The 24,061-nt window shown below is 38.4% G+C and overlaps 1 protein-coding gene across 4 annotated transcripts in view; it reads right to left on the bottom strand.

Annotated features, from left to right (window-relative positions):
• The window catches only part of PPIG (peptidylprolyl isomerase G), a 29,273-nt gene extending 5,224 nt beyond the window's left edge, over window positions 1-24,049 (bottom strand). Inside the window, exons 1-9 of one of the 4 annotated variants that reach the window (XM_035896273.1) lie at window positions 23,498-24,049; window positions 20,324-20,388; window positions 16,837-16,916; window positions 16,655-16,729; window positions 14,331-14,438; window positions 13,788-13,832; window positions 11,720-11,807; window positions 10,560-10,589; window positions 10,327-10,466 (exon numbers count right to left, since the gene is read on the bottom strand). In XM_035896273.1, coding sequence (XP_035752166.1) covers window positions 10,327-10,466; window positions 10,560-10,589; window positions 11,720-11,807; window positions 13,788-13,832; window positions 14,331-14,438; window positions 16,655-16,729; window positions 16,837-16,897 — 547 coding nt within the window. In that variant the 5' untranslated portion in view covers window positions 16,898-16,916; window positions 20,324-20,388; window positions 23,498-24,049. Of the gene's footprint in view, window positions 1-10,326; window positions 10,467-10,559; window positions 10,590-11,719; window positions 11,808-13,787; window positions 13,833-14,330; window positions 14,439-16,654; window positions 16,730-16,836; window positions 16,917-17,604; window positions 17,948-19,828; window positions 20,179-20,323; window positions 22,771-23,497 lie in introns of those variants that run through there. The other 3 variants (XM_035896274.1, XM_035896275.1, XM_009640763.2) reach the window with 3 other exon arrangements.
• Window positions 24,050-24,061: the final 12 nt, after the last annotated feature.

Below are 24,061 nucleotides of genomic sequence, written 5' to 3'. Positions count from 1 at the left end.
CACAAGTGAGAAGTTTTAAAACAGAAAATAAGTGGCATAGATTAAACTGATTACTCATTGAATTTAGCTCAGAGGGAGGATTCAAATAATCAACCTTCATGCTAAGTGAAACCATGCTCAGAGAACAGTTCTAATCCTCTAGCTCATCATGTGTTGTTTGGTTTAGGTTTTTTTTTTTTGTTGTTTTTAACAGATACAAGTAACTTACTAACCATCTGGTATAAAAAGAAACCCTGCTAAAGAGCAGGCTAGTCCTTAATTACATATTTCACCATTTCTCATATGACTGCTGGAGCTGCAAATCAGCCACTTACTGGCAATCTGATATTGGTTTGACAGGAAATAATCGAAGAACAAACACATCTTTTAATGCCCTTTAACTGATCTGAAACCTACTTAAACTGTTAAAAGTGATGTGTTATTTCAGAGTCACACTAGTTTGAAAAAAAGATATATATACAATAAAAAAAACATACTGTAAAAACCACTTAAGGAAGTCTAGGCTTCTGAGTTGTGACACTTCAGGAAAATCAGTTACGTGGTACAAATACTCTTCAAATATGTTATGAAATTCCTATCAGGATATTATCCAGAAAATTAAAAGCTCTATCCAGAAAATCCAGAACAGCACGCTAGTTGTCTTTGGGCTGCCGTAGGTGACTAGTCTAATTAGCATCAAATATTATTTTGCTTTGCTATTGCAAATTGCAAAGATAGCCCACCATTCACTACACAACATACTACAGCCACAGACAGAAGAAACGGAACCTTTGCCATTAAACAGAAGAAAAATATACCAAAAATAAATACTGATATCCAAACCGCCTGTTTCCTCATCACAACAAACAATCCGTATTTTAGGAGAATGCCTACTAAGACCTTAGAACAGGCTTCCAATCAGAGACAGAAATGGATTTTAAAATTGCATATGAATCCTAGCTGAAAGTATTAGCCTATTTTGCAAAGCTTTTAATAGCTTTCTCTACCCAAAGAATTCATGGTTTACAGAGATGTTATCTGACCTACATCAGCGCACAAGCAGTTTAAAATGCAACCTCCCATCACCTGCTCTTATTCTGCACAAAACAGGTAAAGGAAAACATTAGGCACCAAAGACAGGATTGTGACTATACAGCCTGTCTGCATCTGAAAACTACTGACACGCAGAAAACACAATGTTTTCACATAGCAGAAAACATACAGATGTCTTCCTGAATAGCCTAGGTTGTTTTCTATTAAAGACAGAGAAATTCAACTGTTTAGTCTAGCCAAGCATTTCTTCTATTGGCTTCTGCTTGTGCCCAACAAGATGATGCTATTGCATGTCAGTCATTGTTATAAAATAATTAAGGCGAGTAATTAGAGAAACTCTGGTAAAAAAAAAAAAAAAAAGGGTAAAAATATGTTATGATAACTTTCCTGTTGAATGATTTTTGTCCTTGCTCTACAGAAAGAAAGTCCTCTTGGGTGTTAAAATAACTCAAGTGTCAAAAGATAAAAGATTTCAAGAACTTCATAAGTAAAAAGCTGATTAATAACCTGTAATGCTTTGAACAGCCTTGATTTTGTACACATGCATGGGAAGAAAAATTCCACTTCAGAATTCCCTGCTAGCAATCTACGATCACACACCACACTTGCAGTTGTCCGGCAAAAAAAAACCTAAAGTGGGAGCAGTACCAAATACTAAGAAGTATCTATTAACAGTTATTCAACTTCTAGTGTGCAGTTATTTGGAAAATCAATCCTTTTAATTCTATATAAGCAGATTAGAAATATAAAGAGAACTTGAGGCAGAGGAAACACTGATATGAAGAGTAGATCTAGCAACTGCTCTTCTGAAAACACAAGTGGCTATGTAATGGAACAGTGTATCAATTATTTGAATTATCAGTATTAGATTCTCCAACTGCTTTGTGAGTATTACCAAACTGACTAACTCTTCAGCGTTAGCAATAATTATCTGTAACTGCAATGTGAAAATTCTCAAATTCAACACTAACTTGATCTCGTTTTTGCAAAACTGCATAATGGGAGGTAGCAGTTTTTCCAAGGGTGATCAAAAGCAATAAAACTGACATAAAATTCCTTGCTCAACTGGTCAGAGAAGAGACTAAAAAGCAGTCGTGGGGATAATGAGTCTTAGTATAATACTTAGGGATGCATTACTTGTAATAAGCAGCTAGTACTTCCTACCAACTTAACTTTTCACAGGAAAAACAATTCTCATTTGGGCTAGAATGATAAAAATCAGTGAGGACAGATTCACAGTTGCCAAAACACATTTCTACTTGTGCTTCAGGCAGCTTCTTTATGATAGATAATGTGCTGTGGGAACTTCATATTGCCTCTTGGAAATTGGACATAACTGAGTATGCTTTGGAGTAGCAAAGTTAAGTGTGGATGTATTAAACCAACTGCAGAGACAGATAGGTTCCTAATGGAGAAGAGAGTCAGCATTTCTCAGAAAAGCAACAATTAAGCTTTCATTCATAGCATCATCTCTTAATACTAATGTTTGTTCTCTATAGTTATTGAAGGTAAAACAGTGAAATCTCAAATATTTTGTCCTATTTTACTCCTGTCAATCCATCTTCTCAGCTACCATGTCTCACCCAGAACACCTGCTGTCTGTAGACAGTGATGCACTGATGTTCTAGATCTATCAGCAGCCTTCAGCATTGTTCCAAAGTTTTCATGACAATATCCATAACGAAAGCTAAGGCAGTACTGTTCTTTATCTTCAGTAAAGTCAAAGCTGGTAGCATTAGATCATCTGTGTAAGCCAACACCTCTTTTGTAGCAATCCAGTACTGTACTCGTCAGGTCTCCCGTTCAGCATGCAGTGATATGTACACAGCAGTGAAAGATTTCCTCTTCACAGCGATGCAGAACACTTGCTTCCGAAAGAATTGGCTGAGAAAAGATCTGGATGACAGCAAGCTAGCTGGGGCTTGACTCAGGTAACAGTGGATCAGATATGTCGTGCAGAAAAATCTCAGCAGAAACAACTAAGTATGGCATCTTGGCCTCTCTTTCTGTGGTCATGCTCTTTATTGGATACTTTTTTCTCCTTCTAACGTTACCGAATCCTCACACTGGTACAGTGGATGAAATTTAATCTTATTGCACTAATTGCATTAATTTTTCAGATTACCATCACAGACACACTGTATTACTTCTACACGGACTTTTTTCATGGTGTTTTCTATGTGTTTACTCACAAGCCTCCTTTGATGCAGACTAAAGTCTGACAACCAACTGAAACTTCTGGGTGCAGTATAAACTAGCAAGTTGTCTTACCCATTTAGGACAGCCTGCTGATTGAAATCAGCTGCTTCTCATCAGATCTTTTTAGAGCTTCTTGCAAAACACTTCCAAAAGACAGGCGTCGTATCTTTTACTTCCCTTGTTGGTCCAGACCAAGATACTTGGACTCTTTTCTCAAACTTTTGCTCTATGTCCTTATTAAAGCACTATATTAATAAAAAGTCTGTAATATTTTGTAACAGTTTCAGATTGTCTAAATATACATACATTCACAGAGTGTAACAAGTACATATTTATATAAGAAAATCGAACAGTTTCCAAACTAATTTCAAAGGAACCTGGTGTCATGTAGGCCTGGTGACACCCAAACAAAAAGAGGAATCTCACCTGAGCTCTAAATACCATGAACACAAAAAGTACTGAAAAAAATAACTGATTTCTAAGTCCCAGGACACTTTCAAATGCTTCTTACCTATTCAACACTTCTGGTTTTGGCCACTCAAAAAATACACTATATTGCACTATAGAATCATAGAATCATAGAATGTTTAGGGTTGGAAGGGACCACTAGTGGTCATCTAGTCCAACCCCCCTGCAGTGAGCAGGGACACTGCTAACTAGATCAGATTGCTCAGAGCCCCATCCAACCTGGCCTTGAATGTTCCCAGGGATGGGGCCTCCACTACCTCTCTGGGCAACCTGTTCCAGTGTTTTACCACCCTCATTGTAAAAAATTTCTTCCTTATATCTAGTCTAAACCTACCCTGGTTTAGTTTAAAACCATTTCCCCTTGTCCTAACACAGCTGGCCCTACTAAAAAGACGTTCCCCATCTTTCCTATAGGCCCCCTTTAGGTACTGGAAGGCCGCAATCAGGTCTCCCCGTAGCCTTCTTTTCTCCAGACTGAACAAGCCCAACTCCCTCAGCCTGTCCTCATAGGAGAGGTGCTCCAGCCCTCAGATCATTTTTGTAGCCCTCCTCTGGACCCGTTCCAACACTTCCATGTCCTTCTTGTGCTGAGGGCTCCAGAGCTGGACGCAGTACTCCAGGTGAGGTCTCACCAGAGCAGAGTAGAAGGGCAGAATCACCTCCCTCGACCTGCTGGCCACACTTCTCCTGATGCAGCCCAGAGTACGGTTGGCCTTCTGGGCTGCCAGCGCACATTGCCGGCTCATGTCCAGCTTTTCATCCATCAGTACCCCCAAGTCCCTCTCGGCAGGGCTGCTCTCGATCCTTTCTTCCCCCAGCCTGTATTGATACTGGGGGTTACCCCAACCCAGGTGCAGGACCTTGCACTTGGCCTTGTTGAACCTCATGAGGTTCACACAGGCCCATCTCTCTAGCCTGTCCAGGTCTCTTTGGATGACATCCCTTCCTTCTGGTGTGTCAACCGCACCACTCAGCTTGGTATCATCCGCAAACTTGCTGAGGGTGCACTCGATCTCACTGTCTAAGTCATTGATGAAGATGTTAAAGAGCACCGGTCCCAGTACGGACCCCTGAGGGACACCACTCGTCACCGGTCTCCATCCGGACATCGAGCCATTGACCACTACCCTCTGGATGCGACCATCCAGCCAGTTCCTTATCCACCGAACAGTCCACCCATCAAATCCATAGCTCTCCAATTTAGAGAGAAGGATGTTGTGGGGGACCGTGTCAAAGGCCTTGCAGAAGTCCAGATAGATGACATCCATTGGTTTCCCTCTGTCCACCGTTGAAGTCACACCATCGTAGAAAGCCACTAGGTTTGTCAGGCAGGACTTGCCCTTGGTGAAGCCATGCTGGCTATCTCGAATTACCTCCCTGGCCTCCATGTGCCTTAGCATAGCTTCTAGGAGGATCTGTTCCATGATCTTCCCAGGCACAGAGGTGAGGCTGACAGGTCGATAGTTCCCGGGGTCTTCCTTTCTACCCTTTTTGAAAATGGGCACAACGTTTCCCTTTTTCCAGTCACCAGGGACTTCACCTGACTGCCATGACTATACTGTGTCCTACGTACCTTCAGGCAAAACAAGATGTCTCCAAGCTCAATTTCAGAAATGTCTGAATAAGGTATCAATAAATGCAGTCATTTCCTGTATTTTATCCCTCCTGTGTATGTTTTAACCGTGTCAAAAACTACCTGCAACAGTTTTATCTGCATTCTTGTAACAAGTTTAGGTATGTTATAGCTACTACTTTAAAATGAGTAATAGACAAAAATGGAGGCAAGTCAGCAAGCAACTGCCTCAGCAAGCATAATGTGATTTGTAACATGCAGCAAATAACGTCAATGGCAGATGTATTTGGGAAATCATGTGGCAGCTAGGAAGTGAAACAACAAAAACTCTGCCAACAAAAAACAACCAAAAAGCCCAGAACTGTTTACACAGCAAAGACAGAATACCTGGCAAGAGGTTTTGGATATACTTTCTGGTGATATCCAACTATCTCTGTCTGGCAGCAAATGCCATTTTGAGTACTGAACCAATCTGGTGCTGGCCAATTAAAGATCACAACAACACATGAAACTAATCCTGCAGCATGAATGTCAGCAAGAAAGAAACAGACTTCTATTTACAGTCCAGCCCAATGAGTTCCAGCTCATTAACTTCAGTATCAGGTTTCAACGTATGACCACATCTGACATAGATACATCACTTCCTACTCCATTCACTGTGACCTATAGTATTTGCCAGACTTCATGAATTACATGATCATGCTGCACAGCCCAGCAAAGCACTCTCCACATCTCAGCTTATTATGGACTGTAGCAAGTCTTACATTAGCCCCATGATACTGGACTCCTGGACTTGAAATGAAGAAATGACCTCCCCAGAAAGCAGTCAGGCTCAGGCACAAAAGTCAGAACAGATTATCTCATCTTGTAATTCACAGCAGTGATACTCAAATAATTACCTTACATAAAGTCCAATAACCTGTGTTGGACTACAGCAGTCTCCAAAAAGAGGGTGCCTTTACTTGAAGACATTTAACAGTTATTTTCCAAACTAATTTTTTTTCCAGTGTTTAATCACCCTGCTGTTCACAGTGTCAGGTCTTTTTTTTTTTTCTTTCTATTTTGCACATGTCATGCTTCAATTATTTGCCATGGGTTCCTACTATGTCTTTCACTGCTTGATTAAGGACCCATTGTTTCTTAAAAAAAAAAATTTATGCACAGTAATCAAATACTCAGAAATATGCACCAAGGCACACTACCATACTTGATCCTTGTTGATCAGATGACATTGTTACTGTGAGAAGTCTTGTACCATAAATGCCTCTGGAGATAGATATTTTTGTAGATGAGCAACCTACCACACAACTGCAACAGCAGAGGATTGGGGAAAGAAAAGGGAGGGGGAAAAAAAAAAAAAAAAAAAAAAGATGAGAGAAGAAAAAAATGCAGCTATCTCCAGCTTCACTTTGAACACTTTCAGCTTTAGCCAACACCTAATGGCCAGTTCACTAGGAAAAAAAAAATAATCTGAAACAACTGTTTATAGCATCCAGCTTGTGGAAAGGAGACTAACAATGATGTGTAACAAGCTTGCAGAAGAAATGAGTACTATAAGGGTTGAATAGGTCAGAAAAGAGGAAAGGAAGGACATATGAATCAAAAGTCCAGGTAAGACATGACTTACCAGAATCACCGCTTTCTAAGGCTGCTCTTATTCCATAAATATTTCATGATTCCTAAATGTGTAACTTTGCACTCTGTATTGGTGCTTGATAATTTGTACTGATATTTTTTTTTAAAAGTTGTACTGATAGAATGACCTAATTAACAATATTGTTCTTTGATGAATTATGAAGGCAACCATAATCTGCCTTAGTTGCAGAAAGCATGCTTTTACAAGCAGTGATTCTACAGGGACATCTATAACATCAATGAAGATCATGAATCAAGCCTAGCACTGCTCTGCGCAGCATCACCTAGCAATACACTTTTCATGACAAATCTTCTTTAGAAGCTCTTGTTAAAAACTGCCCAATGCACAAAGCTGTTAAAATTTTTTTGTTTGTTTTTGAATCAGAATGTCAGTGTCTTACATTCTTGAAAACATCCCAGATATACCTTTGATTCACCGAAGTAATGATCTAAAACAATGCAGCCAGGCTTGTTTGACTAGACCACCTTCTACATAACTTTGTCAGCTGGTATCAAACTCCCATTTGTCTTTAAGAACATTAATATTATGTTACTTGTTCTACAGTTTTTCTTGAGAATTCTACTAGTTTAGCTACTCCATAATGACCTTTCTAAATACTGGCTTAATACTTAGCTTTCTTCTTTTGTTTCCCGCAGCTTTCAGGATTTTCCCTGGAACTTTAAGAATTTCTAAAGATAATACCACTTGGCCAGAGATATTCTTCTTTCATAATTTAGCTTCTCTCATTCATCTTCACTAACTCCTCCAACTTTACGGAATAATAAGGGAAAAAAATAACAAAGGAAAAGACAACAAACATTCCACTTTTCTAGGTGATCATCCTCTCAAATCACAGGTGAAAGCTTCTGACCTAGACCTCTGCAATATTATAATTGTGATCGCTGTATCATTGATTCACACAGCACCCTGTAAGTCAGCTCAGTCATCCACTCATCCCTAAATAAATCCAATTCTTCTACACAAAGATAGATTTACTTCCTTCATAAAGCACTTCATCTGGATATTCATCATGATACCCAGAAGTCCAATCGCTTTTCCTCAACTTTCAGCTAAGAGAAAAACACTCATACCAAGCACCTAACTTCTACTGTGATTCCTTCTGCTAGTCCCATCTTGTCTTCCCTGCTAAACCCAAGAAGTATCAGTTCTATTTTCGTTCCATAAAGACTTGTCTAATTCCTTCCTTTGGGTTGCCTACCGGACAAGCTCATACAGTAATATTTTAGTTTAAGCTCCCCTTGCTATCATAATGTACCCTCCCACAGAAACCTGTCATTATACCTCACTGGCAACATGCTTATTCCTTTGTCTTAAAAGCAAGTTCTTAGAAGCAGTCTCCTCTGGTAACTGCCTCATATTTCACAGTTATCAGTTCCCTTTTGCCTCCCATAGTAATGTGCTACGAACAGTTTCACTGTTAGACGACTCTGTTGATGATCTTCCATGACACTGCTCACCTCCCAGAAACTGCTCCTCCTATGTGGATTCCTTGGCCTCTTCCATGTATTGACAGGTCCAAAGGCCTCTCCGGCTCCACTTGTCAGCTTTGGACTGCAGCTTGGCAAATTTGCTTCTGCTGATGAGATGACAAACTGTTCCTCCTATCTCTGCTGCCTCAGGTCAACACAGCTCATCAGTGGTTCCATGCTGTGCATTTAGTAAACAGTTCCAGCCATACTATCACCTCTCACAGTAGCGGCAGATTTCCCTTTGCAGGTCCTACAGACAGCCTTTCCCTTTCAATAACAGGATTCTCCACTCACCAGGGTCTTCACTGTGGTCTGTCGGGCAGCACCTTCATCTGGCTGGCTCTGCATTAGTGCCCATTAGGGCCCACATCTCCCCCCCGCTCGGCTCTGCCTCCCACCTGCCCAAGCCTGGTGTCTAAGGCCTCTCGTTCTCCAAACACTCCCGCTGCCCGCCATTATCTAGTACTGTGCCTTACAGTCAGTTGAGTGTGCTATCCCATCACCCTGGCATCAATTTCCCTCTGTGTCACACCAGACCAGCTACAAGAAGCAGTCTCAAAGATCCCAGCAGTACTGAGGCAGAGATACAAGACACAGACAAATGGGTAGGACCAGGCAGTCAGATCTTTTTAGAAGCCTGTTCTCTTTCACAAGAAGTTAAAGGAAAAAACCATTTTATATTTATTTTATTCACTCTTTTCATGACAAATACTTTAAAGTCCTGCCTAATGGCTTTAAGTCATCAGACTGCTCAGTGCCAAACCCTTCATTTAGTCATTCAATTTCAAGGGTTTAAGAGTGGACTAAAAAGGGAATATGGCAAATCAAGGCAGGCACATATACAGAGTGGGTATCTCATCCACTAGCTTCACCCACTCTGTATCTGTATTATATTATTTTATTTTCTAATCTGTGCCACCTGTGCATTTTCTAACAGATACCATGCTCCTAAGTACTCTTTGGAAAAACAAGATTATGTCCTAACACAGAGGGTGACTTATGAGTTAATCTAGGAAGATGTATAATGTTTGAGAAGTCAGAAGCCATTAGATAACTGCTTGTAATTCCGAGGTATTAAAGAAATCACTTCAGACTCCAAAGTCATTCTGCTAGACATCACAGGTGGACACAGAACTGCATCAAGAAGGAGAAGAAAAACTAAGAAGCTCAAGTTTGAATGCCTGTATTTTCTTTAGGCCAAAGAAAGAATTATTCTTGTCTTGTGCTTCAATATCCTTGGTGCAACCCTTCACAGTACATATCAGCAAAAGGTGCTATGAATGAAAAAGCAAGATGATCCCTATCACAGTTCCTACTGAACATCCATCCCTGGTTTCCTCTAATGAGATTTTCCAGAGTGACAGCAACACTTTAGATTGAGCCTTATTTTTTAAGAGAAGCAGAATCTAATCTCCAATACCACATTCAGCTCTGGAATGGCAGAGCAGGGCATCCCTTCCAGAAAGAAAAGTAGGTTCTGTCATACTCCTGTTTAAGAATATAGTTTATAGTAACTTAAAAAGGATATCTGCTAAAGGCAATTCCAGGTTTTTCTACTCTAAGTGCCTGTTCTGAACATTTACCCGAAGGAAGTCAGACTGCCATCAATCCTCTTAACATAGCCCTCTACTTTCTATGGGACAAGTGTTTGCCAGCTTTGTACTAAAATTTAGCTAGTATAAGGAAATCCAAGACAGGAGAAGCTTTGAAGAAAGCGTATGAGATGTTTCTTTAATGTCTGCTGCATCAACACCTTTTAAATTTTTTAGAAGACAGGCTGTACTGCATTGTTATTCACTTTTTCGCCAATTGCCCCTCCATCCATCACAAGTAAGTTTCTAAATATTTTTACAAGCAAGAAACAGGGAAAAAAATTAGCAAAATTACCTCATAGTTTGCATCTATAAAAATGTACAATTCAACTTTACCTTTGGATTTTGGAATTAACTCTCCACAACTCAGTATGCGTACTTCAGCATATGGTTTACTAGATGCATCTGTTTTCTGGTTTTCTATTTCTCTCACAACTTCCTGACCTGAGATGACTTGTCCAAAAACAACATGATGTCTGAAGAATTTAAACAAAAGTGAGAATTCTTAGTACTTGTTTTTCTTAAGGCAGCTCACAAACAAACATAAGAAGAAGGTAGGAGATACTTACCCATCTAAGTGAGGTGTAGGTTTAGTTGTTCTATTGTTTCCATATTTTCATTTAAAGAGAAAAAACAAAGTCAGTACTAGTGGAAAGCAGTCAGCATTTGAAGTGTGTCATATACACATATGAAGGTGAAAGTTATTTTAAGTTAACTCTTAAAATTGAAAGCCAGTATGTATTATTCTAAGTTTGTGTGCAGTTAAAAGTAGTTAATGTTTTATACATTAAATTGCCTATTCAATTCATTACTTTATCACATTTTACTGAACAAACAAAAGTGCACAAATTTTTAGACAGCATCCTCATATAGGATATAGTAAGTATTCCATTTATTAAATTATACCAATACTACCAGGAATAGATATAAAAATTAAGGCAGATGTCTTGAAGCAGGAAAACTGCAAATAACCCTCTATACATTAGAAAATAATCAGAAATCAAAGGAAGAAAAAATAACCGTATGGACAGATTATTTAACATAGAAGTAATACTGACTTTCAGCTTTCCCCTATACTAGCATTTCTAAGGCATACAGATGTCAGCCATGACAGAAGTAAAAAACTGCGATAACTACAGCAACAATTGGTCAGAAATCTCAAAATACACGTCAAATGGTAAGTGACATCCACAACTCACCACGTTAATTAAGGTCATGAAACAGGATAAGAGTGATGTATTTCAAGAATGTTTTCTGTAGGTAAATTAGATTTAAGAAGCGTCTACTGCAATTTATTTTAAGAATTTAAGTTTTAACTGTAAATGCAACTACCCTGGAAAGTTATTTTGTGACAAGAAACCCCTCTACTACTTTTGAGAACCCCCAGAGGTGTTATGCTTCCTTCCAGACAACACTGACTAGAAGAAAGTGGTAAGATTTCTACAAGGAACTAACAGGTTTGCTTTATTGCCCAAGTTATAACACAGCTACTGAAAATTACCAAAAGCTCTTTTGCACAGGCAGCAACGCAACCACTAAACACAAAAGTGATAAAAATAGTCAGGCTCCCTAAACAGTCCATTAGGAAAATGGTTACTTTCATGCAACTTTGTGGAAAACCATCAACTCTGGGTTTGCACAGGACCTAGTCTTCAATATTTGAAAGGATTGCCTTTACAGCTTACAAATGGCAAACCACACACACATTTCAGAACAGAACAATACTTACATAAAGAACTGTGAACCATTTGTGTCTTTCCCTCGGTTGGCCATTGAAAGGAGAAATTCTTTGTTGTGCTTTACAGCAAAGCTTTCATCTAAAGAAAGTGTTTTCAGTTAAATATACTACATATGCTTAGATAAATGCTGTAATCTAAGTAAACTCATGCTTGTTAAATAAATCTGCTAGTCCCTTCAATAAAATGTTTTATTAAAAGTAAATTCAGAACAATAGCTATTTTTAAATATATTATTCCTTTCCTTCTAAATAATGCAATTTCATAAAGCAAATATGAATTAATGCTTTATAGTCTGAGAAAAAACTAAAAAATTGAGTATTCTTGTTTAAAGGATTTGTTTCCTACCAACATGAGCAGAGACCTCATGATTTTAAGTTGTTGCTCTTTCTATTCTGCACATAGCGATCATTGACTCTTCAAAGCAGAAGTACTTTTTTAGCTATGCATTAACTATTAATAAACACCTCATTTTCAGGCAGTTTTGTTGTTTTGTTATTTTTTAATACACATAGATATCCAGTTTGACGGCAATCCCAAACAAATTCTGTTTGTCTGTCAGACACACAAATAAACTTACCAAGCTGGCCATTAAGAAAATAAGTTTAAGTTGAATGAATCCTACTTCTGATGAGCAAATCATTGTAACAGTTCAAACTAAATCCCAATGAAACTGTGAAATGTAATCACTATTCTTCACTTAAGACATCTGTAGGAGATTATCCTGTCTCCCTCCTTTCCCAAAACCACATAAAGGCTGTTAGGGGATCCAACCTCTTCAGACAGAGGAAGTTTGCTCAATATTGTTTAGATACAGATAGCAGGAGCAAGCATTAACAAAGAAGAGAAGTACACTATCTGTAAAGCTATGGTTTCACATCACACTGTGTCACTGGCAGTGAAATGGACAGTCCCATTCGCTCTCCAGTCACCTGTATAACTGCTATCTGCAATAGCATCAAGTGGCAATCTAATCTGATGGTGAGTTGGTTAAGGGATCCACAAAAGCAAAAACTCCCATGAATTCAGTTTCATACTGCAGCCAAGTTGAACAGCCAGCTTGCAATTTCCCGAAGGCAGGTAGAGCTTTTGCTCCTTTTTCCATCTCCCCCAGCCATAGGTTTCCTCAAACCCAGCCACTCATTTGTGTTGGTTCTGATGCTTACCAAATTATTGAATTGGGTCCGCTCACTAACATGGACATAAATACATTTTTTTTGCTTCAATAGTCTTTGGGCATTTTAGCAAGCTGAATCACCTGAAAGTTTAATCTGAATGAGAGTGAGTCAAGGTAAGAGCTCCTCCCTCTTTTGGCAGTTGCAACCTGTTGATTCACCTCAAGGTCTGATGTAAAATTGCAGCCTGGCCCTACTGAAATAGCGAGTAATTCTTTTGATTGTTTGCTACATGCTTAGACAAGAACCAATGTTAAAATGAAAGTGCAAGGGCGGAGCATAACCACTCCTGCTGGTAGCAGCAAGCCATCACATGGGTTTAGGTGTAATACCAAAACTGCTCCAAGAATCAGGGGCGCTCCACTACATTCTGGACAAACACAGGCTGAGAAACACACTGGAGTGCAGAAGAGGTGGTACTTCTGCCACACTGACTGAAAAAGAACCAGGACCGCGAGAAAACTGATGGCCTCTTTATCATTAATTCCTCTTGGTTTCAGGAAAGCAGGGCTTTATGCTTTCTTTTAAATAAACATTTGCAAGGAAATCTGACTCCATCATGCCTTTCTCCTTTACACTGGAAGACGACAATCCCAAACTTTTAGCTGGCTGCTCAAGCCAAAACAGTATGTTTAAAAACAGTTATAAAAATCTGAATCTGGTAAAATGGACCAATACAAAGGAGTTCCATTTTAATTTTTCATTAATTAGAAGGTTCATATCTTAAAGTAAAATTAAATAACCTAAACTAGACAGTCAAAGGCCTCTGAGACCAGACAAAATCTTAACAAAAACAGTGGAGTTCAGGTTTACAGAACAGACTACAGAACATAAAGGTAGTCACTTACAGTAACATCAAAATGGAGCAGACTGATAAAACTCTTACCTTCAAAAAAGCCACCATAAATGGATTCTCCTCCCCTGCCATTTCCTTGAAAGGAGAGAAGTGACAGTTACAACTCAAAGTAGCGATTAAAAGTCACATTATGTGGAAGGTGCTTCATAACACAAAATAGTGAACCAAATGCATCCAAGTCACTGACATTATTCTTCAAGATATGCAAAGAAGATCAAGATGTGTCTCCCTAGTCCCAAAGCAAACTTGGAAAACAAGAAAGTATTCTCCCATGTATTCTAGTATAGTCTCCCTTTTTTTCTTTATTTTTCAGCAGCAGATATATTTTACCTTCACATTTAAACTTTTCAATAGAAAGTACTTAGTATTGAGATAACAGAGCAGAAGTGTGTGTGCACACATGTGCATAAGTAAGTTTATTATACAAGTTTTCACATAAAGATTCTTAAACAGGAAAAGGGGGAAAAGCAGTTGAATCACAGAATAATTAATATAAATAAATGATGCTACGCAGAACTCCTGCAATATTCTATTACATATGCATTAAAGTGTTCTTCAAAGATCATATCATACCTTCACTGAAGTCGCCTCCTTGGATCATAAAATCTTTCACAACCCTGTGAAACAGACAACTTTTGTAATGCAATGGCTTTTGGGTGGATTTTCCTGTACCCTTTTCACCTAAAGGAGAAAAGGAGGAACAAAAACCAAAATTACTCTCTGTACCTGTAGAGTCTTCACTACAAAAAAGTCCTATGTAAGCGCTTAATCAAAATAATCTACTAAATTCTGAAAAATTAGCTTGAGAGGCAGACACATACCTGCAATATCAGTAAGAAACTAGCATTTAAGAAAGCAGAGCAGAAACTACCTTCTGTATCTACAGCTATACCAAAAGAATTCCTTACTAACATTAGTATACAATTCTGGTCTTTTCCATGCAAACTGACTGAAATTCAACAGCCAGTTTAGGTTTAGGATAACTGGCACTGCAAGTTACCTTTTCAGGCAAGAAACACTTAGATCTTCAGTTACAACACAGCAAGGTTAAGGTACCATAAAAGCTCATAACAAAAACAAAGAGGCAAGGGAGGGAGAAGGAGTGTCATTCCCTCCCCCACTGATTAGAACTACATCTTCCTCCCTTATGTCAGCTCTGGTGCTCAAAACCCCTAAGCAGACTCTCTGCTTCAGCTACACGACTATCTACTTTCCCTGCCTCCCTCAAGTTGATAAGGTCCCTGCTGAGACAAATGGCTCATGGTGGGTCCTGTGAACAGCAGAGCCAACCTCAAGGTAACAGTAAGGTAATCAGTGGGAGTATGCTGGAAGTAAAAGGATCTCTTCCTCTGGCAGACCATTAGACTGCATGTATCTTCCTATAATCTTATTCTTAGCTATTAAACTGGCAGTTTTTGTCAAGGGCAGTTGCCTCTCAACTTAGCTGTAACAGACTGGTGCCTCCATATGGATCTGATTAGCTAGAAAAAACACTTCTGATAGGAACTTTGATAAATGTGAAGCTGTGTATATTCCACTAACTTGGCATATGCCTAACATAGGTATGCCAGGAAAACACAGAGCTGTTGATTCCCATTTTAAGATGGCAGCACATAGTTTTCAAAACTGCCCCCAAAAAATGAGTAAGGAAAACAAATAAAAAACAAAATTTGGTTTGTTGATGATAATATCCATAAACACTTTGCCCATATATTTTCCTCACTGTTCTTAAGTATGTTAAAGCAGCAAAGTAGTTCAGCATCTGAATTTGATTTTAAATGTCAGCAACTAAGTATGAACTTAGTACTTGTCCCTGACCTGAAATGCTGTTGGAACACTTTGAGTCAAAAATTTAAAGCAGTAGCAGGGAATAACACCTTTATGCAATAAATCTGCCTTTTGGGCAGTTGACAGCAGATCAAGAATGCCATGGCCACATGGTAACATACTCACAGACATTAGAAAGAATCACTTTAAGGTTCAAATTTGTTAACAAATTTTGATAATCTGATTTTGTGCCAGTAAACCTAATGCCAGATCAGATAATGCCTACATTCCTGCAGACATCATGAATGGTACACTAAGTGTTCTAACTAACTTGACATGAATGTAATTATGTACCAACACCTGATTCAGATTATATTAGTACTACTGAGTGATTCAGTATTAACAGCTATAGAGCCTTGACCTGAAAAACAACAGAGCTGGAAGGAAAGGAAGCAGAAAATGCTGAAGACAGAAAGCATGTATGCTATTTATGGATTCACAAAATTATTCTCGTGATAATAACTTTAAGTTTTGCTAAACTGTCAGCATTTTCAACAAAAGCATGCAGTCCACAGGACAATAATTCTTGGAAATGCTTCCAGGAGAGAATCTTCTCAGTATTTTGTTCAAGAAATAATCTGAATTTCCATAGGAGTGGAAATCACTGGTCTCCATCAACAAAGAAAAATTAAAATGAAGAAAAAAAAACCTACTAATGAATACCAGTAATACCTTTCAAATACCTCAAAGTATCGTAAGACAGAAAAGTACATATGCATGGTTGACCTCTTACTGGCTACGTTTCAGGACTGGATGATGTTATATAATGTGAACAGTAATATCTATGCTAGTAACAGAAAATCAGCTTACTGTGTCCGTATTTAAAGTTGATTAGTATATACTGCCTGCAACACACTAAGCCAGAGCTGTAACTGCTTCGATTCTACATCAGATGTATAAGAGAAATCCCTAAATCTCTAGGGATACCAAGAACCAATGTTTTACATACTTTTTTATATGTAAGAAAACGTCAGGAAAGAGAACATAGACATCAAACTAGCTAATGAAAATTATATTGAAATGTAGTAATTATAAAAAATTGTTATAAATAAAATTAAAAATCCACAAACCTGTGCAAAGGCAGCGAAAATTCTCACATGTCTTTGGACACACATCTGAAAACAGTTCAAAGACCACTCTTCCAGCTAGAAAAAGAGTGCTATGTTTATTATGAAGTTAACTGGTATTTGTATTACTCTCATATTTCTTACATGAATCTTATGTTACTGAATGGATATTTTCATTTTCTTACCCGGTACATTGTTGATGGCTATGTCAAAAAAGCAACGAGGTCTCTGGACCTTTACTCCCATGGCTTCAAAAGTTTAAATACTGTAAGTAATAAAAATAAAATTTAGTTTTTCCCTTTGTGTAGTGAAGCTATGGGTAAGTCAATGTAGAAGATTTTATAAAAACAACAGAAACTGCAGAAAAGCAAACCTTCACAACAAAAAAAAAGAAAGCAAGAAAACATGAGTATTTTTAAAGGTACGGAAAATGCAAAGTATTTTAGGTCTTTTTCATGTTTTGTAGACCCAAATGAGTCACTTTATTCATGTTTGCTGCAATAGTATTAAACTTGAGTGCCATACTTCAGATGAGGAGATACAAGAAGAAAAGATACTGTAAGGTATGGGGATAATAAAGCTTGAAGTCTTCTTGCTATCCAGATGATACAGGTAATCAACTAAGTTGTCTGCTCCTAGAATTCTAGATCCTAGGTAAAATAAGCATCAGAGAAGAAAAAAAAAAAAAAAAAGAAAAAAATCAGCTTTGAGATCGAACAACTTGTTTGAGTGCTCTCAAACAACTTTCTGCAATTGCCTTTCAACTGCTTAAAGACTGATTTGCAATCTCTGTTAGGGTCAGCTTTAGTGGCTGAGAAGGCTGCCATCTCCACATGCCAAACCACCCCTCTGGTCAGGGTTACCAGCTTCAGATCAGGCCTGTTCTCCTCAGGAATACATCAGCTGCCACAGTCCACAACCCAGTTCAGTTCATCTTAATTACTACTGATTACCTGGATCATGAACTACAGCTGCTCAGAGTGCTCATCTAGGAGCACAGAAAGGTGAACAGCCCAGGATGGTGAACTTCCTCAACTGCTGTAGGCAAGTAATAATTGCAAAAGTCAAATAGGCATACTGTCAGAAATACCAGAACTTTTGCCACAAATAAAGAGAATGGTCAGAGAGTGGAAAATAACTTACAATGGTTACAAGTTGACAAATCAACAGCGTATTATCATGTTAAGACTTAAGCATTTCATTTCTTAGGAACGTATTTCCCGGAGTCCTGTCACTGCAGTTATCAGGAGCTGCACTAATTAGGATCCAAACCATTCTACATGAAAAAAATACAAAGATGTAGCTCTTCCACAACTACTACGAAGTGAAATGATTTTGGCTTTTTATTGTTTCTTTTCCTTTTATGTCATTGCTTATCTCTTTTGAGTCACCATCCCCGGAGGTATTTAAAAGACCTGCAGTTGTGGTGCTTAGGGACATAGTTTAGTGGAGGACTTGGTAGTGTTAGGTTTATGGTTTGACTCAATGATCTTAAGGGTCTTTTCTAACCTAAATGATTCTATGATTCTTTATTGAGAATTTTAATGCAACTTCTCTCAGAGTATATAAATCCCATTATTTTTGTGTAACAAGCAATGTCTTAATGCCTTCCAACATATGTACAATTGTGATACTCTTTTCCTTTCTGAAGCCATCCATGTCCTCTCTGAATTACTTCAGAGAGAGAAAAAGACAATGGGAAAGGACCTGTAAGACTGGAGTACCTATTCCAGAATTTGGAATATAATCCCTAGATTTTCAGTTCTAATTATTTTTCATTGCCAGAAAACACTACTCAAATCTAGCTGACATACTGCATACATCTCTATTCAAGCTTCACTCATAGCTGTGCCACGGAACACCCTCGAAAAATTCAATTGTCACCATCTGTCACCCTCAGTTTACGAACAAGAGGCTATAAGAAATCAAAAGACAGCAGTGTAATCATGATAGTCTATATTCTCTCTACTTGTGCTCAGCATCACTCCTAACGTTTTGCCAAGATTACACAGTGAAAATCACAAGAACAATGCAGGACTGATTTAAATGAAACATCACTCAGTAGTTTATCATTCATGTGATTTTTAGCATGAGAAGACTTTGCAAACATACAGAATCTCACTAGATATCCTCTTAGCTGTGTAGCGAACACATTAATTCACACAAGCCGGAGACTCAGCAAAAGCAGCAGGCTTGCCTCAGTCTGCTTGCTCCTCTCCCAGAAATACCATTTTTCTTCTATTAGTACAACAAATTTCGTAGCTAGGCAGAGAAACAAATAGAGAAAACACCTGTACGTGAGAACTTTGATGCTATTGGGTTAGCAGAAGGCTGACCACGCTGCTGAACAAACTCTGGGGCAGTGCAAGGAAGGCAGCAGCGTGGGCAAGGGAAGCGAGAGGAGACAGGTGGGAGGGAACAGACTGCCTTCAGAACTGAGACCAGCCCGAAGGACAGCCATCAGCTCACACTGACAGCAGCAGAATATACTATACAGCTGCAGGGAGGGGTGGGAGGATACTTTTTTCTAGGAAACCTCTCAGAATAAATGCTACAATATTGTTTGGTGGTAGAACTGACAGTTTTAACTGAATTGAGACATCTAAGGACCAGTAGTACCACAACTGATAGATCGACTGTACCCAAACTTAGTGCTTGAGTGAGGAGGGGTTTAACCCCTGCTTTACAGGTAGAGGTATGCCGTAACATTTATGTACAGTGTTTTAGCCAAAACAAATGCAAACTATCCTAATACATGACAAGTTTTGTTTCAAGCATTGATGATGTGTAAAACTAAATTGTAAAATAAACGTCAAAATACCTAAATCAGTCAATTTTTAACTCTTGTAGAGAACAGGGTGGGAGAGAGAAGGAAGAAAAATCTGAATCCCTATTCTCACCAATTCTTGCTCAATTTGATGTTTTTCTACATTGTCTCATGAACAGTGGAACAAATGAAGTTTATTCCATGTTCTAAATGTTGCCTCCAATGTCCCCTGCACTCTCCTTAAATCCTCCAGTAATATCCCCTCAATACTTGATTCTAAATGACAGTTATGTCAAGTGGTCAGTATGAACACCCTGACTGGACAAACACCAGGCCAAGTAAATATACCTAACTCTCAAGCTGATGTTGCCTAGTAAACCAGGCTAAAATATCAGTGACATTTATCCTACCTACAAGTCAAGCGAGCGTTTCCTCTCCAATATACTTAAGTATCCTTTGCACAGTTATTACTTCAGACAGACCTTCTCCTGAAGTGTTACAGGGAAAAATACTGAGTTAGAAGTGATCCATAAACTATTAATTTCTATTCAAGTAGTATTTAAAACCAAACACAATCTTGTACATACTAATCATTTAAAACTTGTCTGTATTCAAAGCAAGTGCATTGGGGTATGAATGTTAAATACAGAATCAAGAAAAAAAAAAATTGAAAAATACCAAGAATAAAGTCAGAAAAAACACAAGTAAAGCTCAATAGTACTGTATGTCTGATAACAATATGGCTGACAGGATTTGGGTATTTCTCTCCAAATTTATTTTCAATTAGAATGTGGATAGTCTTAACCCACAATACTTTGCATTTTTTAGTCATGAACTTGATGGAATTTTACTAGTGAAGGGAATATGATTTTAAAGTCAATGCAAAAGATGCTTGCTATACATACACACAAAAATGTGCTATGCAGAAGGGCAATCTTGAGAAGTTGGCTCACTTCTTCCTTCCAAAACTCTGCAAGAAAGGAAAATATAACAACCCAAGTACTATCCTGAAATGTTCAAGCCATTCATCATTCTCAACCACCTCCTGTTTGAGAGGCCTCTTACTAAGTAGAAACTATGCCAAAAAAAAAAAAAAAGAAAAAAACAAACAACCAAAACCAAAAACCCACTTCAGTATATCTAACAAGAGAGGCCTGTTTGTTTTATTTCTGAAAGTTGAATTACAGTTCAGCTTAGAGCATATTTGTGATTATTGACAAATACATTGAAAATACTCAGTCTTATCAGAACAGCTGCATCCATAACCAATGCATCACCAGCTGCGTCCACCAGGGTTCACATCCCTTCACACCTCCATCAGCCTCATTAATTTGTTCAAATATTTGCAGGATAAAGCTGGCCAATTCATGGCCAGGCTGCAGACAGCTGTTCTCCTTCAAAATGATCTGTGCCAATGGAAAGAGACAACCATTCCAAAATATTCACAAGCATCTCTCTGCCAGAGATTATCACTCATATGTGTTGATATGCTTAAAAATACATCTTGGGGAATTTTTTTCAAAATCACCTGTGCTAGCAAGGTGTGAACAACAGAAATCCAACCAATCCAACCCTCAATCTTCACCATTTCCTGAGCATTTTCCCCAAATGCCACCAGCTTTTCCTCTGTGTTTCGCCATCAAAAAACTCCTAATTAGCAGCAATGACAATTAAGGAAATTAATTTTTTTCATTTTACTAATCAGCAGCACAGGATTTTTGTCATCAGCAGAATTAGGAATAAGCTGCTACACTTGAACACATTTCAGGTTTAGGATTCTGTCTTTGCAATCACACAGACTTAACACATCTATAAGAAGAGAAAACATTTGCATTCTACAGAGGTCTAGGAAATTTATGCAGCAAGACTTTCGACTCATCATCAGAAATCACGTATTATAGGTTTCAAACCTGACTGCCCCTTCTAATGGCATTTAGAGGGAAAAAGCCAACCACAAAAAAAGACTTTGAACATTTCTGCAGGCAAAAAGTGATTGACACCACTTCCCATCAGGCCTCCTTCTCTAGAATGATGCTGCAAGTCTTTATTGGAGTATTGACATAGTATTTTTTTCCCCCCTAAAAACACAATCAAATTAAGAGATACCTGGCAATGTCAACCATTGTGTTCCATGGACACGAGGCAAAAGTCTGCTACCCTCTTGGGGACATTTAAGAAAATACCATCCTCAAATAGGAATATGTACTGCATATTTAGGCAGGACCTAACATTACTGCACTGCATAGTTCACTGACATAACTTTCAGTATGATTTTTGCAATTATTAACATGAATTTAGTCTTGTTGTACTAAAGTATATAAGGAATACACACCCAGTTATAACATCTCAGCTGGGAAAACTTAACATTCAGCTGAGAAGGCAGTAACATTCCCTTAAACTATTTAAGCAGAAATACAGGTTCCTACTAGATCATGCCCTTTGTTTTATTTCTCCTAGGAAAGACACTTACGTTGAAAAAAAGATGTTAAAATATCTAACCACAGTCTTGTCAATAGCAAGTAATAAGCTTTGTGTTCAAGAGTTAGTCATGATTTTCTATTATCTAATTTATGCAGAAAGTACTTTTTTTTTTCCCCCAGTTAAGATTTGTGAAAAAATACTGATGTTTTCTCCCAGGTCTGTGCACAAATAAGTGCCTTTCTGAGTGTCCACTGCTCCCCCTGAGGCAGCAAAGAAACGTGTCCATTTTGATTCTACTATTCATAACCAGAAAGTGGATTAGCATAGGTCTGAAACCATTAATTTATATTTTTAAACTTATATAATGCTAAGAAAAGACAAGTTTCAGCATTGTATGAAACGGAATAAAGCCTTTAAATGGTCTAGTATAATCTCCAAGCCCATTAGGATCCCCAAACTAAATTTCAGAAGTGGAATCCCTTCCTACCCGTTACTGAAGATGAGAATAAGGCAAGACCATGCAACAGTACAAGATAGTTCTAAAATGCTGACCCATATTTGCCAACAATAACCAAAAAAAGCTCATTCTATCATTTTTTTATTCTCATGTTCCCCCTTCTCTACTACTTTAGCTCTAGATCCCTTCCCTGCCTCATTCCAGCCTCCTACCTAAACCTCACTCTATTAGAAGATAGCCAGATTTGCTCCCTGGCACTCACTGACTCTGCTTCCATATGGAAGATGGCTCCTAAATGTACATGGCACAGAGGAGTGAACTGGTAGTGGAGACATCACGGTGCAGCAGAGTAAAATCCTCCACTGCAGTACATATTCTTCACTCCAAATTCCCTCATAATCCACAGATTTTCTGAGATCCTAAGGGGAAAAAACATAAATCTTCTTTCGATAACAGCTTGATGATTGCTTAGCTAACTTAAAAAAAAAAAAAAAAAAAGAACGTTTCACAGAAGGGACTGGAAACTCCTAAATGTACATGGCACAGAGGAGTGAACTGGTAGTGGAGACATCACGGTGCAGCAGAGTAAAATCCTCCACTGCAGTACATATTCTTCACTCCAAATTCCCTCATAATCCACAGATTTTCTGAGATCCTAAGGGGAAAAAACATAAATCTTCTTTCGATAACAGCTTGATGATTGCTTAGCTAACTTAAAAAAAAAAAAAAAAAAAAAGTACGTTTCACAGAAGAGGACTGGAAAAATGGTTAGTCTTAATATGAAACATAGTCCCATACAGTGCTCTCAGGGGATTACTGATGTTGGTATCCTTTTATATGTTCTTCTTCAGACCTACTTTATATACAGGAAACTATACTTTTTCTGAAATCTTTATAAGTAATTTTTAAAAACTGGTAAACCAAGCTTTGCAAGTTTAGATAAACTAATGCTTCATAAATCATATGTAATTTCCCTATTTTTATATTTTTTTCATGGTAGCACCTAAAAATTTGAGTCATCCTGGACCCCAATACACTGATGAATGGCAATAGTGAAACAGAATGGGGGAAAAAAAACCCAACCAAAACGAACAACATTTATCCCTGTCCAAAGAACAGCCTCTTCTGCAGATAATATAAAACAAAACCACGAAACCCGAAATATTCTCTCAGCAGAAAAGATATATCTTAGAAAATAGACCTTATGCAAAAGAAATGGTCACATGTTCCTCTTCAATCACATCTCAGATGATTACTAAAATATAATTAACTTAACTAGTCAAACATCAGGCAACTAGTAGCAAAAGCAACTTCTTTATCATTGTTATGGAAGATACTTTTCTAATTGCAATTGAATTGTAAGGCAATGTTTAGCCCTGCAATCGATATTTTGTCCACAGTTTCAATCAGATATTTCTTTTCCTCCTAAGCCTCCTCAATGAATCAAAGTACAAATATATATACACGGTACTGATAGTTTGGTCGCGGCTGCAAACAAAGTGAGCCCGAAACTCATTACGCATAAAAATCTCTGAAGTGCCTTAGGAAATCCTAAAACGAGAGGCAGAGGACCCTCCTGCCAGCCGTGGTAGCTCCTGTAGGCTCCACTTCCCTGGGAGAGGCCTGCAGAGGGGAGGAGAACATGTGGCACGCAGACAGCCCGGTTACTTTGCCTTCTAGGGGAGGAGGAAGGACTCATTCAAACTCCCGAGCAGGCACCGAGCAGCACCCGAGGCCAGCCAGGGCGCTGGCAGCGGGCAGGCAG

This window comes from Egretta garzetta, unplaced genomic scaffold (assembly GCF_000687185.1).
Source record: "Egretta garzetta isolate BGI_Z169 unplaced genomic scaffold, ASM68718v1 scaffold16, whole genome shotgun sequence".
Classification (NCBI taxonomy): domain Eukaryota; kingdom Metazoa; phylum Chordata; class Aves; order Pelecaniformes; family Ardeidae; genus Egretta; species Egretta garzetta.
The sequence above is the reverse complement of the archived record's forward strand: the minus strand, read 5'-3'. Positions and strand labels throughout refer to the sequence as shown.